This window comes from Astyanax mexicanus, chromosome 7, assembly GCF_023375975.1.
Source record: "Astyanax mexicanus isolate ESR-SI-001 chromosome 7, AstMex3_surface, whole genome shotgun sequence".
Taxonomy (NCBI): domain Eukaryota; kingdom Metazoa; phylum Chordata; class Actinopteri; order Characiformes; family Acestrorhamphidae; genus Astyanax; species Astyanax mexicanus.
Window position 1 is genome coordinate 40,314,456 of NC_064414.1, and position 14,397 is coordinate 40,328,852.

Here is a 14,397-nt window from a genome sequence, read left to right on the forward strand (position 1 = left end):
ATGCCTCCTCCGATACATGTGAAGTCAGCCACCGGCTCTTTTTGAACTGCTGCTGATGCAGCATTGCCGAGTAGCATCACAGTGCGCTCGGAGGAAAGCGCATCGAGAGAGCAATTCCAGTTGTGTTCTTCCAGGTCTCTGGCAGCTGATGGCAAGCTACATGAACAGGATTCGAACTAGCAATCTCCCAATCATAGAGTTCAAGAGATTGAACAGCTGGAGCTGGCTGTGCTAATTTAATTTTTTTCTAAAAGGGTAGCCATATATCGAGAAGTGATATTATATAGCCTAATATTTTAAATGCAAAGATCCTTAGTGATCCTTAGAGCATGTTTTATTTGTTATTTTTCCTTTTATTCTGCACTCTCCACAGTGAATATTCTCTTTGTGCAACCTTATGTTGACACATTTAGGTTTTATATTAATTACCCAGGTTTAAATATATAAATAACTGGTATATGCCATGTCTGTTTTAGAAGTGATAATCAATCATCAGAATAGACCACAATGACTTTTAAAGGTTCCGTCATTCTTCAAAAGGGCTCATAAATGCTAAGATAAAAAACCCAGTATAGCAGAGATAAAAACAAGTGGCTCATCACAGGGATGTGTTGGTGTACTCTGCTAAAAAAAATCCAGCTTAAAACCAGCTTTTGCTGCTAGCTTATATTGAATGTTTCATGATGGTCAAGGTGGTAAAGAAAGCCAGTCATCCAGATGAAACATATCATATGCAGTATATTGTGTTAGATTTTTGGTCCAACACACATATTTAATCAGTGATGCTGATTGTTTTTTTAGATCAGGTTGATTATATTTGTAGACCAGTTTAACCATCAAACTCAAATGAGCAGGGTACTTATGATATAGAAATTTCTGCATGTCCAAAACATGGAAGTAACTTTTCAATACGCTGAAACTGAATACAAATACCTAATTTCTGAATTGTGCATTTTGTATTTTACAATGTAGACTTAAAGAACTGCATAGTTTTGGCCTAAAGATGTTTTATTTTCAAGTGTGTTTTTTTTGTACACTGTGCGCAATTTTGAATTTTCCCAATTTCATTGTAAAAACCGAGGCTAAAACAGAGGCTAAATTTATTTAAGCTTCTCAAAGGTTTTTTGGCAGGTGGCTTGGCTGCACCTATTTTTCATAGGATAGTAATTTGGTGTATATGCATTTATTGTGGACCTTTACCTTACTTTACCCCATTTTGCCTCTCTCTTCTGCACTCTACGTCACTCTACCTTGCTTTACCTCACTCTACCACGCTCTACCTTTTTCTACCTAACTCTACGTCCATCCTTGTTATGTCACATGGTCACAGTTTGCAGTATGAAGATCTACTCTTGTTTCTGCCTGTGAATACAGCAATCTGAGTTTGCTGTTATTTAAAGTGCTATTGCATATATCTGTGTATGTGTTTATCCTGAAAACTCATATTGTGATGACGATAAAAATATGACAACCCTACTGTATACTGTTTAAATATGAGGTTAGATTTACTCCAAAGCAACATGTAACAAGTGTCCAGTTTTAGAACAACATATATCTCTAATGTATCCTGATATATTCTGTAATTTCAAGCATACAGAAACTGTACTGATCTGAGCTTTTTAAATAAAGAATAGAGCTGAAATATTTATTTGTCAGTCTGAGACAAAGAAGGACTAGAAGAATCAGAGTCACAGCTGCAGCACCATATTGTTGCCTAATGAGACCAGAAAAGAAAGATAAAAGATGTTTAAAGCAAGATGTATTTTAGCTGAGATATTAGAAGGCATCAAGGCAGTACTAACTGACTAGCTAACTAAATAACTAAAGTTAGATGTTAATTTCAGCTCATTGCATGTTCCTGCATTTTCCTATTCTTGTTTTTATTCACAAAACGGCACATTAAATAGAGCCTACAGCAGTGCAGCCTGTGGCTCTGTGTAGCTTATAGTGTTTTTAAATTGAAAGTGTGCTCTGTGTGTGGGATGCGCAATGGCACTGGGATACTGACAGCTAACTTACTACAGGCAAATGCTGCTTTATGTGGAATCTGTACAAGAAGTTGTCCTGCTGATACACCATGTTGTGTTGCATTCTTGTTCTGATCACATTTAGGCTATGTTCAGAATGCAAACCCGAATCAGATTTTTTGACATATCTGGATTTCTATTTTGTACCAGCCTGATTTTTTTATAGTCTAGACCAGGGGTTTGGCAATAGACGGTCCGTAGGCCGAAACATCTGGCCCGTGAGGTTGTTTTAACTATAATAGCGATAATAAAAAAATAATGCTTCTCTGGTGAGCTTTTGTTTATAATCCTCCACTGGCTCTCTGTCGCACTTAGCGTGACTTTAGTTTCCGCCCATTTTCGTTTTTCCGCCAGTTCTTGGACGCCCTATCTTCTTATAAGGGCGTTTTTTCCTGTCCGTGTCCAAATTCAGTGATTCCAAAGTCGGGGCAGCGATAGTGTACTGAACCGCGACCCTAAAGACACGAGTTCGATCCTGTGTGAGGAGCGGTGTGTTTGTTTATTTATTTTTTTTATTATTGGGTGTTCCTGATCAACTGTTCTGCAATTGGGTTCAGCACTCCATCCCATTACACTTAATTTTCCATTACAGAATTATTATTTTTTTTTTTTTTGGAAAATATCTGGCCTGCGGCCAAACGTAACTGCAGACCCCTAGTCTAGACCAAACACGTTTTAAAAACACATAAAATGTAATTACAATCTGATTAGTACAGCTAAGTCTGGCTTGTTTTAAAAGCTTTGGATGCTCAAATCGGGTTTTAAAATGTCTTTAGCATCAATTACAATTCATAAAATACAGATCTCATCAAATCTAGAATGAGAGAAGTGCAGGATTTAAGAACAACAACAAAGCTTAGTTACAGATATCAGCCTCAATATGAAAGCAGCTCACCAGATAATTTTGTGATGTCTGGACACACAAATCCGATCTGATCGTTTGCAAATAAAAGTGAAGACAGTCATCTCAACAGATCTGATTTGTTGGCCTGTGGTCTGAACATGGCCTTAGACAAAGTTAGATAGATACAAAGCTGACATGAGCTTTTCTTTTATAAAGATATGTGGCTAATGTGATTATATATAGTTAATAATGCAGTATTTTCTCTGTCGTATGCCTCTTGCTGTGAAGGGATTTGTATGAGGGAAAGTACAGATTAATGAGCATCGCGTGCAGCGTTCCTCTTAAGCGCTCTTACTGTAATAAAGCTGTCTGATGAGAACTATTAGCACTTTTTATTACACAGCTCCCTCTTGAGGACGTACACAGAGGCTGCTTGCCTGTGATGTGCTTCCACTCCATTTAAAACCATTTAAACACTTTGTTCCACTTGAAATCTTCCATTATGTAGATGCTGTGATGCGACACATAGGAATGCATCGCAGATGCGGAAACAGCCTGTAATAGCGCTGTCGTCACTTCTTAATGAAAAGCGAGAGACCTGTTCCTAATCTCTGTTTCTCTTATTCTTTCTCAGGGGGATATAACGTCAATGATGTGATGTTTTACTGGACCAGAGGAAATGAATCTGTCAGTGGGTTGGATACTCTGCGTCTGGCTCAGTACACTGTAGAGGATCATTACACTTCGGTTTCAGAGGCAGTGTATGAGACAGGTACTGATGCACAGCACTTACAGAACAGTCTCATAAAAAGTTTTAGAAAAGTTTTCAGAAAGTTATTTTGAATGAAATTGACAGTTTGACAATTGACAGAAACAGGCCAGTCTAATGCTAGACTTATAGACACAATCTATTTAGGCGTAGGTACACAACTCTCAAAGATACATTTTTTGTGTATTAAATACAGTATTCCAAAGTTCCCACACTTTCAACCAATCAAAATGCATAATATCTTGTATGCTGTAGTTAGAAGCCACATCTGCCACCTTCTCCCTCTTAAAAATAAGAAAAAAAGGTCTGCTATTAGGAAATGCTTCATCCTGGCATTAAAAAAGAAGAAACATTTGCTGTCATATCTTGTCATCACATCTAGGTAAGACTCAGTTTGGGGAAATGCCCTGCATTGAGAGTAGATAGTTAAACATGCAAGAATCTGACTTTTTGTACTTTGAAGGTCCTTGATGTGCTTATTTGCTTGTGCATATGGAAATAAAGTACTTTTTGTCATAACAGCATCACCTCAACCTGCAAATATGAAACATATATTATTTGAATATCTAATGGGATAGCAGTATGGATGGCTCCATAGCATTGCATTGTATTTGTGGTGCTTTAATATTAAACTATAACACCATTATTACTTATAAGTGTACAATAAAGTAGCACATTTTACTAACTAGAACAGTTTCTGTATACTTTTGTAAAATAACAATACTATATCTCCTCTCTGAGGTAACTACCCGAAACTCGTCTTCCACTTCGAGCTGAAGAGAAGCATCCTGTACTTCATCCTGGAAACCTATGTGCCCTCCAGTCTGCTTGTGGTCCTGTCTTGGGTGTCCTTCTGGATCAGCCAGTCATCAGTGCCAGCTCGCATATGTATAGGTACACAATTTCCACAAATCACACACTTGGTCATCCTGGTGTCCAGTTTCAGATTTCTTAGTGCTGCAAAGCTAACTGTTGCTAGAGACACTGTTATTGTTGCACTGATACCAACACTGTATCTATATAGGAACCGATACTGGCACTTACACATTGCATCATATCACTAATAGTAAGCACAGATACCATGAATAAGTTACTGACGCCACTAGACTAGACTAGACTAGACTAGGCACTTGACTGAAGTCAGCAGCATGTCCCCATTTGGAATTATTATGCTTCCGTACTTGTATATGTTACTGCATATCTCTGAAACTTCAAATGTTCAGTTACTGAACCAGTAAACGCTGTTCTGCCAAGCTGATTGTTTTTTCGGGGGGGGATACAGAACCATGTGTTTACCAAAATAAAACCTATACAAATAAAACACTATAAATACAGCTCTGGAAAAAATAATCAAAATTCTTTGACTTTACCAAATTGAAAATCTCTGGAATATAATCAAGAGGAAGATGGATGATCACAAGCCATCAAACCAAGCTAAACTGCTTGAATTTTTGCACCAAGAGTGACATGAAATTATCCAAAAGCAGTGTGTAAGACTGGTGGAGGAGAACATGCCAAGATGCATGAAAATTGTGATTAATAACCAGGGTTATTCCACCAAATATTGATTTCTGAACTCTTAAAACTTTATGAATATGAACTCTTCTTTGCATTATTTGAGGTCTGAAAGCTCTGCATCTTTTTTGTTATTTCAGTCATTTCTCATTTTCTGCTAATAAATGCTTTAATGAGCAATATTTTTATTTTAAATTGTATACATATAAATAGCAAAGTCAGAGAAACTGATTTACTAAATGAAGTGGTCTCTTATTTTTTTCCAGAGCTGTATAGTAAGTTATAAATATAGTAGATATAATAGTCTGAGTTCATACCAGTACTCTGTATTGGCAGATACTTGAAAATCTGGCAACAGTGGTGTCTGTTCATCCTTGTTTACTGATGCGACCAAATGAATAGTTTCAGCTTCAGGAAGGATCCTTCTTTAAATGGAACATCTTCTGCCATCTGAAAATCAATGTGAAGCCAGTAAAGGCCTGTTTCCCCAAATACTCTGATGATTGGTCTACATATTACATCATAAAACACTGCAACAAGCAGTTTTAGACTAATAAAAGCAGATCATAAAACAAAGCCCCAAGCTAGTTCTCTTGAAACCACTATCACTTCAATGCAGCTCAGTCCAAGGCCATGATATCAAACAGCATTAAGTGATCTCTTAGCTTAACAACAGAGCTCTCACACTCTCGCATATTTTATAGGGTGTGAAGTTGGCTCTGTGAGAAGTGCTAAATGTATTCATTGCTTTCTCTTTTTAGAGTTACTTTCAGATTGATTAGCCCATTAATTAACCTTTATAAAGTGGAAATTAGGCTAAGATAAAGATTAACAAGTACTTATAGTTCAGCTGCATTGCCTTTCTTGTATATCGGTGCACTTGCATTAGTAATGACTGAGGCACTTAAGGTACATAATTTAACGATGGTGCTGGAGTACCACTGTTTTGGATGTTGATGCATTTTTCTTTTTGTAACACATCTGCTACACTTCAGGGAGGACTTGTGAAAGAATCCATTAGTTGTATCAGGTGTTGACAGCACAAAAACTCTAAAATGGGCAGGTTAGTAATACTTTAGATCCAGGATTGAGAAATATGCTGTGTTCCATTTGCCTTGGAAGTTGGATGTCAGTAATGGGAATGAACAGGAGACTTTATTGTCATTCACATCACATGTGGTAAAGGGAAGTGGAATGATATTGTATTCTCACGGTCCAGTTTACACCCAAAGAGCAATTTTAAAATAGATAAATATAAAGGCATAATAAAATAGAGTAAAAACACAATAATAAAATAGATGAGATAAATACACAGTAGGGAAGTAGCAGCAACATGAAGTCCAAAGTGCAAATTGCTATAGCAGCATTATGATTATGCGTGGATATCAGTGACATGAAAGTTAAAAGTGATAAAGTGTAATAAAGTGTCTCAGTGCGGGTAAAGTGACAGTGTTTTTATAAACAGTAATTTTCCTTGTAAAGTGTCGGTGCAGTGTGTTGTCTTGGTGGAGTTTAAGAGTCTTATAGCTTCTGGAATTAAGCTGTTTCTGAGGAACAGCACAAATGAGTTGAGAGTGTTTTATTTAAACATTAAATTATTTGTCCATTATTTTAAAAAATAATATTTCATTTGTTTGATAAATGTTTAACAATTATTTAGCTATATAATTGATCATTTAGCCAAATAAAAACCCACTTTTGATATACCAGGGTTTTAGTGTTAGGCTTGTCCCAAGTTAGCATTGTTAGTGTTACCAGTCCATAACAGTTCATTACTTTATTCATGTGTAGTATTTTGCACATCCAAACACGGACATGGAAACATGTCCACAGAAAAAGAGAAGTTGGACAGTGCTGTGCATACTGATTAACTGATTTACTAGATAATACTACAGATTTAACTGCTTTTGATGTGTTGATGTGGCTCCTCCAAAATTATTAACTGGCAAATTTAACTTGTGAAACAGCCCAGTTCAAATTTTATTACTTGTATCCATAGGCGTAGGAACCGGGGGGGATGGGTGGGACATGTCCCACCCAATATTAGAAACAGGTGGATTTGTCCCCCCCAAAAATGATATCAGTTCGCTCAGGTCAGCTGTACTATTAATGAGGAGACAGACCGGACCAATCACGGAGCCGGTTCAGGTATTAAGTCACGCCTCTCAGTAGAAACAGCCAATCAGCTTGCTGGTTTTGCGGCGCGCGGAGCAGAGGCAGTTTGCTGTTGGGGAAGCCCCGCCCCCTCGCTGTGAGATTTAGCAGCGGGATCGGGACGCAGCAGCTTCAGCTGATTTTAAAACAGATATGGATATACGGAGATTTTTCTAAAAGAAAGGTAACGATAGGCTAACCACTTCAACTGTGATGTTATGTTTCTGATAGCTGGTTAAAAATACACGTCTCTGAATCAGCACACAGTTTAAACCCACTGTGATTAATAAACTGCAGCTGTGTTAGTGTGTAAGCTTATCTTTGGAATTAGCTAGATTGGGAGTCAGGGTTAAAGGAAAAAAATAAAATATATATGTAATGTTTCCCTGTACCTGATCAGCTAATCACTTTAATTTTCAAACTGTTTATTCATTTAGGATTACAGGACTTACTGTGAGCTATAATGAACGAAAATTGATTTAACTAACTAGTTATCTAGAAGCTGGATGTAGATGATCGCCAGAATTTTGGTAGTTTGGTAGTTTAAAGCAGTTACTTAACCCCGATCACTGCCCTAAACTAGTGTTTTCCACCTGATCAGCTAATAAACAGTCATTTACTGAGTTTACCTGTTAAAATCCTTTAGCCCCCTATGGAGTCTAAATTAATCATGTATATCCACCAGAGGAAGCTCTAGAATATGCAGAACAGTTTTAATATGCAGTAGAATATATAAGAACTGGGTTGAGAAACACTGCTGTAACGTGACTTCTGTTCATTTGTATTTCACAGTAAGACCACATATCCTGACGTTTATAAAAGTCTCTATGAAACGTAAAGTTACATTCTTTTACATAAAAGGACACCATCTTAAGAAGAGCTCTCAGTAGAAAAAAATAAAAGTGCAGGAGAAAATGTAAATATACAACAGAATTGACATTGCCAATACATAATAATAATAATAATAACAATAATAATAATCTGTTATATTATTTTAAATATTAGGTGATAACTCAGACATTTCTTGCATAATTTTTGTAACAACAGTAGCTGTAATGTGGAGTAACATGTTTAGGTTGTAAAATCACCTTTTACTACTAATAATTTACTTTTAATTAAAAGTAATTTCCACAAATGTTGTTCTAGGAAACTATTGGGTGGGCTTGGGTTCATATTGGCAAATGTGTCCCCCCCAATATCAAGCCCGCTCCTACGCCCTTGCTTGTATCTAAAAAAAATCAAACATCCCAGTTCAAACAGAAAGCAGCACTATTGCATTACTGACTTGTGTTTGTTTCATATGAAAGGAGTGACCACAGTCTTAACAATGACCACGCTGATGATGGGAGCAAGGACATCTCTACCCAATGCCAACTGCTTCATCAAGGCCATCGATGTGTATCTGGGAATTTGTTTCAGTTTCATCTTCGGGGCATTGATAGAGTACGCTGTGGCTCACTTCTGCACACTCCACCACCCAGACTGCAACAATGCACTTATGGTGAGCCTGCAGGAGAATTTCTCATTGCCACCGACACTGTGTTACCATCTTTGGAACAGATATTATCTTCATTTTCACACACAAATATTGTAATCACTGTCTTTCTTTCTCTCCCTGTCTCAGTATGGTGGACACCACATGGACTGCGAAGATGATATGAATGGGATTGTAACGACAATTGCCAGCAATTCCAGCCGATCTAAGCGGCGCAAGGATACTCCAACCCCGGCTCCTGCCACGACCCCTACTGGAGAGCCCCCTACTGGAGCCGTACCCTGCAGCCCTCCCACCCCGGAGGATAAGCCTGCAGAGACCCTGACGGAGCCCCTGAACCGCTGTATCAAAACTCTGTCCCTCATAAGACGAATACTGCGCTCTGTGAACTGCTGTCATATAAAGAATCCACATTATATAGACAATTATTCTCGCGTTACGTTTCCACTCTCCTTCGTCTTAGTGAACCTGCTCTACTGGACTTACTACTTGTACTTCTAAAACACACCAGAGACAGAACATTTTAAGGAGGGCTTGCTCTTGGTTAAGGGTAAAGGGTGGATTTTTTGGGTGATTTTATGTTGAGCATGAAGCAATTTTAATATCTCTGTTTCATATGTGTTGAGATGTTCTTCTGTTCTCCTGAGCAGAGTACAGGGTTAGATAACAGGATTGAAGGGGCTACTTATCTGTGTAAGCTGGATATACAGTAAGGAGAAAGTATGCATGAAGGATTGGGTGACTAAATGAGTGTGTGAGTTTATTCCTCTCTGCTAGGGATGCACCGAATTGAATTGTTTATTTATTTTGTCTGAATCCGAGCAAAATAAAACAATTGGCCATTTTTCACAGGTTTTCATTAATGCTGATACTTTCTTTTTTAATATTTAAAATATTTCAAACAGTGTTCAAATATTTGTTGAACACTGGGCATTTCAAGAAATAGATATGCCGACAAAGCACAATACAGTTACCTCAGTAGTGGTATTCTGCTTATACATTTACCTCAGCAGTGCTATTCTTCTTATGAATTTACCTCAGTAGTGCTATTTTTGTCATTGGAAAGGAAAATGTACATTGAGAAAGAAAGCCAGTCTTTAGATAGATAGTTTACCTATCTAACCTATATAGATACAGTCTGCCTGCTCTGGACTCTGAATTACAACACAACAAAGACTCCACTTTCCAGCATGTACTCACACCGGAAATTCTTGAATCTGCTGATCATGTGAAGCTATGGCGGTTGCCAAATATTTGGTGCATCCCTAGTTTCTGCATATTTATGTGCCTGAGTGTGTATGTGTATGTATGTTCAGGTCCTTACCATTAGCTGATCATTCAGTTTTTGCTGGATTATGGTCATATTTCTTATTTTTTCCCAGATTCTTCTAAAAAAATTCATCATCTTAATATGATGCAATCCCATGTAAATAGAAGTGGCCTGCAAGTCAAGCCCATTCATACCAAGGCTGAAATTCACTACATCATCATCATCTCAGTTGATCTTTCTTCATTCCTAATTATTTGTTTCACTGCAGGCTTCAGCCTTCCATATTTGATAGATCTGTTATGTAGCACAGCCACGTAAAATGTAGCTGCGCTCTTGTTCAAGCATTGTGCCGTTCCCCCCTGTGCTTCTGCCACCCCTGGGCTTTGCTCTCTGAGTTATTGTGCTGGTTAAATTGCTGGGCAGTGCTGCTGGGGGCAAGCTGAAGCTATTGCTCTTTCTTTATTGCCTCAGTAAATCCTCTGGCCCTGGCTCCTTCTCCTCACACATTATGGGGATCGACTCTCATCGCAGGCCCGTGTAAACGATTTTATATGATTTGGCATTAAATTATTCATTTTGCAGTCTCTTTTACAGGCAGGCAAAATGCCAAGGCCACGTCTAGTTGCAGAGAAACAGGGCACTGATGTGCAAAATGGACCTGTGGTGTGACGGCCCACTGTACCGTCTCCACTGTGCCTTTTATTTGTTAACTGTTGCCTGGATAGGTAATGACATTCACAGTCTTCTAGATGCAATTCCATAATGCCAAAAATTATTCTGGCAAATGTATTAAAAAAAAGAACTGCCAAACTGGGGAGACCAGAGATAACATTATTATCTCTTTACAGAAGTACCTGTCTTTTTAGAGAGTGAACAAAGAGACTGCAAGGTACTGAATCTATTTAAACATATTGATTAGCAATAGGATTAAATAGGGTAATAAACATGCACATGTCATTCAATGCCACCCCTGTGTTTTTTGGGACATAGAATTTAAAGTGCTTGTTTTTGACGCATGTTACGTTTTTACTTTAACTATACAGGACAGATCATATTATCTGGTGATATTTCTTTACTGCTGATTCCATTCTGATGATATTACTAATGCCCTGTGTTTTTTTCTTGTAAATACTATTCAGAAGGTCAGTTGCTCTATGATTTACTTTTCTTAAGGTGCATTCCATGCTGAATTTAAAGTATAATACATTCATTTTACTTACCGTATTACCAAACACACTGGAAGCAAATTGCAGTAGTTCAGATAGAATTTACTGCTTACTGCTTACTCACACATTTACTGTTCTGATTTGGCTTTAGAACAAGCTGTTGTTTGTCTTTTACTGTGGTGTTTTTCAGTTAAGCCTTTGACATTAATGGTATTTCATTTCTATTTTTAAATCCCAAATGATTCAGTTATGCCAAAGGCATAGTGATATAGTTACTATAGTGATATAGTTACATATGCATTTAAAGTATATAGTACAATGTTTCACATTTTCAGTGTTTCTACATAATAGCTTTCTACTAGTCAGTTCAGAATATTTTGGTTAATATCATGACAACTGTTAGGAGTTATGATTTGATATTTATGTGTTTATTTATTTATTTATTTATTTATCTATTCCTTTGTAGAATCTGTTGTCACTTCTTTATCTATAAGTCATAAAACCAATTGTCTCTATTTATAACTGGTTATTTCTGTTTATTTTGTGGAAGGATGAGGGTGATTTGGTAAAATTGTGATGTTTCTGATTTTTCTGCATGTAATGTGCCTTTGTGTAACAGATTTCTGGTCATGTGACCTGTATGGGTAATTTATTTTAAAATGTGATATCTATTTTTTCCCACAAGAATTTTCTAAAGTTCTGAAATTTTTAAAGAATCTTCAGTTTCATTGAGGAAAAGCTGGAATCGTGCCAGGTCTTTCCCAAATTTTGGCAGTACTATACATTTCTTTAAGGTCTTTAATCAATCAAAAAGTACTTGGCATCAGAATAAGTACACTCTTTTACACTGTATAGTTCTTTTTTTTTTAAGTATACACATTCATTTCTTGTGGAACATGAAAGTTAAACAACCACTACAATATTAATGCTATCTGATGGAATTCTTGCTGGAGTTTTTGTTATCGACAGTGCAATGCTGATAAGTGCCAAATGATTGCCAAAGACTGTGTGAAAGAGAATGAGTCAAATAACAAAACGAATCCCACCATTCAACAAAAGTCTCAGTCATAATTACATCATCACCCTGAGATATTACTTTTATTCCTTATTTTTCTTGGTTGTTTTTTCAGGAATGCTGCAGTATATAATTGAACATTGTTAGACTGATGAAAGGTTTTGATTTTGATTTTGTTTGTCCTGAACATTCCTCCCATCTCTCATAGCATCTGCAGTTCAGCGTTTGGGTGGACCTGACAATTAAATGCAGTATGTACAGCTTTTACACCCTTGTGGAAACCAACCGTTCAGTATTACATGGACAGTGACTCTGCACTGCAGCAGAGTCCTGACTTGACTTTGAAATGTTTCATTTTTTTCAGCATGATGTGCCAGTGGGACTTAAGGTGTGAATGGTAGGCTGCGTGTTGGCATCTAAAGATGTCACTGACTTCCTATTGTTTATACATGTGTATACTGTAACATTGAAACATATACAACGTTGGATAGCTGGAAAAAGATGTAAATAGATTATTACACTCTGCATGTTTTCTTGATGTCTCCTAAAAATGGTTCTAGTACTTATAATAAACAAAGAAGTATAGTGTCTTCTTTAATTCTTGTTATGTGTTTGAAGTTTATGGGTAGCCAAGTATTAAACTGACTGATACACTAATCTAAACTAAAGATTGTAAAGGAAGGGGGAACTCTGCTATATGACTTAATTTAAATTAATCATTATCCAGTTTTCACTTATTTAAAAGGTTTATTTTCAGCTAACTAATTTTGGTTGCCAAATATTTTGTGCATCTCTAGTCTCTGCATATGTGTTTGCTTGAGTGTTTATGTATGTTCAGGTCCTTATAGCTGATCATAGTTATGATAATAAACAAAGAAGTATAGTGTCTTCTTTAATACTTGATGTATGTTTGAAGGTTAAGGATAGCCAAGTACTAAACTGACTATCCTTTCACTTTCACTTATCAGCTCCATTGGTCATATAGTACTCTTTGTAGTTTTGTAATTACAGACTGTAGTCCTTTACTTCATTGGTCAGGATCATCACAAAGCAGGTTTTTTTTGGGTGTTGGGTCATTCTCAGCACTTCAGTGGCCCTAACATGCTGGAGTTTTTAAACACCCCAGTGTCACTGCTGGATTAAGGATAGTTTACCAGCAGCATCCTGTGGGCAGCGTCTTGTAAGCACCCTGCTATGTCAATGCTTTCCACCCACATGATAACTGCTCTGCGGTGCTCCTGTGGGGTCCTGGCCATTGATGAATGGGGTGAAATGAGGATAATGCAGTAATACAAATAATATAATTTAATACAGTGCACTCTATAGTTCCATCTGACTAAACAAGACATTCAGCAAAATCACTAAATCAAAATAGCAGACCTTGTATCCCATAATATAATACCCATGTTATATAGAGATTATATCCTGAGCCACTAAAAATCCCTACCCCAGTTATCAGGACTGAGGATCATATATATCGCTAAAAAATAGTAATTTTAAAAGAATTGCAGTTTGCATGGGGCTCTGGAGTGCTGCAGCTGTCTAAGCACTGGCACTATCATCAGGTGATTACAGGTTCAGCCTCTGATAATGTCACAGCCATCCATGAGTTTCATAGAAAGGGAGTTTCATAGAAAGCATAAGTCCCTCTCTTCCCATCTTTTGTCAGACATTTTTGACACCTCTGCTGCCAGAAAATAACCATGCTTTTACATTTATACAATATTTGAACAATTTGCATTTTGTGAACTTTTCATGATAAATGGAACAACAAATATGATTAGATGGTTGAGTCAAATCTCTGTTAATTACTATACAATAATTAACAAATTAACATTAAAACAAACAAATGAACCGGTCATTGACTGTCACGTGTGTTTACTATGCATATCATCACCAAAGCACTATGTTTTTTGTGAAATGTCATGCACATGTGGTTTATTTTCTGTATTAACCTCATTGCAGAACAGTTTGTGTTCATTAACAATATCCTTAATCTGTAAACACAGAGGTATACAATTGATACACATTCAATATCCACATTCTAATCAATGCATTCAGCTGACTGAAGTAAGTTGCACCCATTGCTGGCACAGATGTGCAAATGTAAACAAATTGCTTATGAGCTGTACAGTGAAAGTA

The 14,397-nt window shown here is 37.0% G+C and overlaps 1 protein-coding gene across 2 annotated transcripts in view; it reads left to right on the forward strand.

Annotated features, from left to right (window-relative positions):
* The window catches only part of LOC103041049 (gamma-aminobutyric acid receptor subunit pi), a 77,374-nt gene extending 64,529 nt beyond the window's left edge, over positions 1–12,845 (forward strand). For both annotated transcript variants that reach the window (XM_022684627.2, XM_022684628.2), the window contains exons 7-10: positions 3,506–3,643; positions 4,382–4,534; positions 8,617–8,810; positions 8,934–12,845. In XM_022684627.2, the coding sequence (XP_022540348.1) occupies positions 3,506–3,643; positions 4,382–4,534; positions 8,617–8,810; positions 8,934–9,305 (857 nt within the window). In that variant the 3' untranslated portion in view covers positions 9,306–12,845. The remainder of the gene's footprint in view (positions 1–3,505; positions 3,644–4,381; positions 4,535–8,616; positions 8,811–8,933) is intronic.
* Positions 12,846–14,397: the final 1,552 nt, after the last annotated feature.